We start from the raw sequence: 4,525 nt of genomic DNA, 5'->3' as shown, positions 1-4,525 counted from the left end.
ATCCTTTCTAAGCAATTTAGGAACCAATGCGGCTGACAAAGTACAGTTTGCTGAACTAAACATGTGGGCAAGTTATTTACTGCCTTTTCTTTTTTACATGCAACTCTATGTAGTCCTGCTGATATACTTGGTGTCATGATTTACAATAGTATATATGTTCCCCTTTTCGTAGTTTACAAACCCATCTTAAGCTGGTACAGAAAATGGATAGCCCTCATTTTCCAATATTATGTTGCTTATTTAACTGATTTTTTATGTGTATTATGCCTACTGTACATGAATTATTCAAGAGAGACGCAGCAGCGCGGGGGGATTCTGCTAGTAGAGTTATATATAGGGAAAGCACTATTTGCGCAAAGTGAAGGTTGGTCAATTATTTATTTGATTCAATTTTCCTGCGGATAATATTAACTTGCACTTTCGTCTGTAAATGATTCTTTCCATTTGACCTCGTCTTTGTTTTCGGCTCCATAAGATTTTCAGAAGGTCCAACAATATTAACTTTTACTAAGTTTTTGGGAACATTATCTACATCTACCATACCAAATGTATACCATATGAAGATATACATCCTAAGGATTCTAATGATACTGATTTGGTATTCTAGATGTTGATAGTTTTTCGTACATACTTTATCAAACTTTATGTCATTTGACATTTAAAAAATTTATACGCACTACATTTTGCCCAAGGAAGGAGTATATTTTTCTTCAATGGTCCAAATGTTTTTGTAAATTTTTAGTCTCATTCTAGGGTCGTCTTGATTGTTTTTTTGGGTATTGTCAGGTATTGTCCATAAAAATAAGTTCCAGTAAACTTACACTGAAACGGGAACGAAAAACGTGAATTTATGATGCAAACAAAAGTTACTCAAATTCTTGCGGAAAACCAATTTTGAACATGGGAACATATGCTCCTAGTACGCGAGAAAACATTGCAAAATATTAAAAAAATCTGAACAACAATTTGGCGTGTATATGTCGACACTATATGTATGCACGTCAAGTTTCGCAGAAAATTAACATTTTTATGTCTTATATGGAAAAGATAAAAAAATGTGAAAAACTCTTTTAAGCAACAAAATTTATCTTTTTTGCAAACGACACAAAAAATGTCAGTTTTCCGCGAAACGACTTTACGAGCACATATAACATCGAGATATACGCGTCAGCTTTTTGTTCATTTTTTACACATTTTGAACTACGTTCAGATATCATTTCGAAAACCGGGAGCTTATGCTCCCGGGTGCAAGAATGCCTCGTCTAAATTCCTGGGGCTATGTGATAGGAGTATTCAGGTTATTGTAATACAAATATTCACACGTTTCTAACCTTGCAACTATTATTGTTGGGATCATAATTGACAAAAGCGAAGCTGATTTTTGTGTGACATAGCAATAATGCTGGCTCAGCGCGCAACATAAACACAATCTCCATCTGGCATTAGTGGATAATAATACCAAACGTTAGTTTGATCATTCATTTCATCTCAGTCGCAAAAAAATGCATCATTCATCTTCTCTCCTTGAGGAAAACAAATCAACATATAATCCATCCCATCTCTTTTAGTTAATTCGAATTTAGTATAAAATTGTATAAAATCCGAATCAGTAAAGATGGATCAGGGAGCTCTGTACAGATTACAAGTTGTGCTCGTTGCTAAGCAACAAAAAGTAGAGTAAGAAGTCCAAAATTCTGAAGAAGGCCGCCAGCGAGGAGCTTGCAAGTCATCAGAAACTCAAAAGGGAACGATGGACTCGAAGCAGTCGATGCCGTCAAACTCTGGCGCGAACCGCGGCGCCCGCGCCACAGGCTTCTTCTCCGGCGGCGAGCTCTGCTCGACTTTTTCCTCCTGCTGCTGCTGGTGCTTCTTCGCGCCGCCGCTCCGCCAGGACAGGCGCGTGGTGTACCCGGCCCCCGAGATCTCTGCCGGCGACGAGCTCATGATCGAGAAAGCAAGGATCTTGTCCATGGCCAGGACCTTGATCTGTGTCAGCGGCTGGCGAGGAATTTGCTCGTTTCGTTGGCCTGGCAGTCAACTGGCTGTGGGCGTGCTGCTGGGATGGATGGATGGCTTTTCCATGGCGCTGCTCGTGCTGGGTATATATACCCGGAGTTGGGAGAGAAGGGGGGAAAGGGAAAAAGGAAGTCGAGGGACGCGGCAACGGTGGACGGCGACTCCGACTTGCACGGCGAGGTGGCGTGGTGCGACCACCCACGACACGGTCCCGGAAGTGCCGCGCGCGCCGCCGGGTTAGTCAAGATCGCTCCAACGAAAGGGTTAAAAGGATAGTGGATAGGTTGCTATGCTGCGTCGGCGATGAGACGTTTGGCTATTGTTTACGGGGAGGAAACGGGATGTGGCCGGCAGAGAGGTGACACTTGGAGGTGCCGTGTCGGGGATGGGCGATGTTTGGTCGGCGCCGCTCGGCGTGAAGCAACGGCCGGTCGGCCAATTTGGTTCGGCCGGCGACGTGCCGTCTGCGGCAAGGTGCATCTGGGCACGCAACAGTCAGCATACTGCTCTAAGGGCATCTCCAACGGGCCGACCCATCCCGCGTCCGTGCGTCCGGATGGGTCGAGCCGGACAAAATCCCGGCCCAATGCGGGGACGCCCCGCAAAAGCGGACGGCCGCAGCGTCCGGAACGACGCAAACCCGGCCCAAATCTGGGCTAGGTTTGCGTGGCCGCGGAGGCACGCGCCGTCCGCTCGCGTCCGGGCGCTGGTCGCCTCGTCTCCCTTGGGCCCACCTGTCGATGACCCGGGAGGCTATTAAATGGGGACTGGAGGGGATCTGGCCCTCCACTCCAGTCCCCACTCCACTCCGCAGCAAAACCGCCGCCATGGCCCCGAAACGGTTCGCTTCCGGAGCCAACGACGACGAGGCGAGCAGCAGCTGCCGTCGTCCGCGGTGTTGCGGCCATCCGGAGGAAACCGAGGCGGCCTCCACATCGGAGAGGCTGCCCGCGGCGGCGCGGCATTGCCGCAACCGCCGCCGCCGCTGCTCGAGCCCAAGCCCGAGTCCTCGGAGGAGGACCCCGACCTCCGCGCCGCGCTGCTCATCTCGGCGGCGGAGGAGGACGCGAAATGGCCGCACCTCCATGCGGCCATTCGCACCTCCGAGATGGAGGAAGTGGCCCGGCAGGCGGTGGAGGAAGCTGAGGGCTGGGAGCTCTACGCCCAGGCCCGCCAGGCGTGACGGGAGAAGGAGGAAGCGGCGCGGCGGGAGGAGGCCACGCGCCGCGCGGAGGAACAACGGCGCGAGGAGCAGCGGCGTCAGGAATCTCGGCGCCGCGCGGAGGAGGAGCGGCGCCAGAAGGCCAGACGCCGCGCCTGGCAGGAGAGGGAGCAGCGCCTCAGGGAGGAGGCGCTGCTCCGTGCGCCGCCGCTACCTCGGGTGGCTCCGGACCCCCACTCGGTCTGGGAGGAGGCCCTGTGGTCTCCGTGGCCGGAGTCCCCGGCGCGGTCGAGCCACAACAGTGCCTCGCCGCCCGGGGACGTCGTCCACGACACCGACGACGCCGACGACGCCCACAGGGGCTAGGCGGCGCACCGGCGGCCACCGCGCCGCCAACCAAACCCTAATAGAGGGTTTTTAGTTTAAATTTTAAAGCCCATATAGGGGCTTCTTTTGTTAGTTATTTGCCCAAAATAGGGCTATGTACAAATTTTCCCAAAATAGAGCATATGTTTAATCAAATTTCATTTAAATTTGCATTTTTTTCTTTTGTTTTGGTATTTCTCCGATTATGCGCTGTGTCGTTGCCTAATCGACGGTACCTCGGAGGAGGGATCCTCACGAGGGGGAGAAGAAGTAGGGGCCATAGGGCGGAGTGGACACGGGACGGTGGTACGCGAGTTACCCAGCTTCGGAACACCTGCACGATGACGGGGCCTACCGCCGCTTGTCTGGAATTATCTGGGCGCTTTCGCGTTGTTACAATGAGTTGTGGTTGTGCCCCTAGGGCTCCCGGGATCCGGCTTATAAAGGCGCACGGATCTAGGGTTTACATGGAGAGTCCTAGCCGGATTACTGATAGCCTAACTACGGTACAATATCTTGCCGTGCACGTCACGGATCCGCCTTCCATATACGTCGTACCGGATCCGGGTCCCTCATGGGCCTCCATGGATCCGGGTTACTCCTAATATCGGTACGGATCCGGCCTACTGATCCTGGGCTGGACTTCTTCCTTTATGATCAACAGCAACTGGACCGCCCGATGGGCCACATGCCTCATCACCATCTGTGGGCCACCCGGGCTTGCCGGATCTAGGCACTGTCGATGGTACACCCATGAAGTATACCCACAACAGTAGCCCCCATAGTTCTCCGAGTTTCACCTGCAGTTTCCGCCTTGCTGGTCCATAATGATCTCCGGCAAACGTTGGTAACGCGGAGAAACTTGAAGAGCTCCAACTTCACATTTTCTTCTTTCCCCAACTTATTAGTCGGAAAATGCTCCCATCCCGCGGGACTTCATCCATCGACATTCCAAAGAACATTTCCGGGTTACTCCCTGCT

The 4,525-nt window shown here is 51.5% G+C and overlaps 1 protein-coding gene across 1 annotated transcript; it reads right to left on the bottom strand.

Annotated features, from left to right (window-relative positions):
* Window positions 1-1,538: 1,538 nt before the first annotated feature.
* LOC124668564 lies at window positions 1,539-2,090 on the bottom strand. Its single transcript, XM_047205680.1, has one exon. It carries the CDS (start codon window positions 1,969-1,971, stop codon window positions 1,738-1,740), a length of 234 nt encoding a protein of 77 aa, XP_047061636.1. The 5' UTR covers window positions 1,972-2,090; the 3' UTR covers window positions 1,539-1,737.
* Between the last annotated feature and the right edge of the window lie 2,435 nt (window positions 2,091-4,525).

This window comes from Lolium rigidum, chromosome 1 (assembly GCF_022539505.1).
Source record: "Lolium rigidum isolate FL_2022 chromosome 1, APGP_CSIRO_Lrig_0.1, whole genome shotgun sequence".
NCBI lineage: Eukaryota > Viridiplantae > Streptophyta > Magnoliopsida > Poales > Poaceae > Lolium > Lolium rigidum.
Note: the sequence above shows the minus strand (reverse complement) of the source record. Positions and strands in the feature narration are given on the sequence as shown.

Bases quoted from the DNA above. Each gene is read 5' to 3' on its own strand.
- LOC124668564 (XM_047205680.1), bottom strand. From the start codon at position 1,971: ATGGACAAGATCCTTGCTTTCTCGATCATGAGCTCGTCGCCGGCAGAG.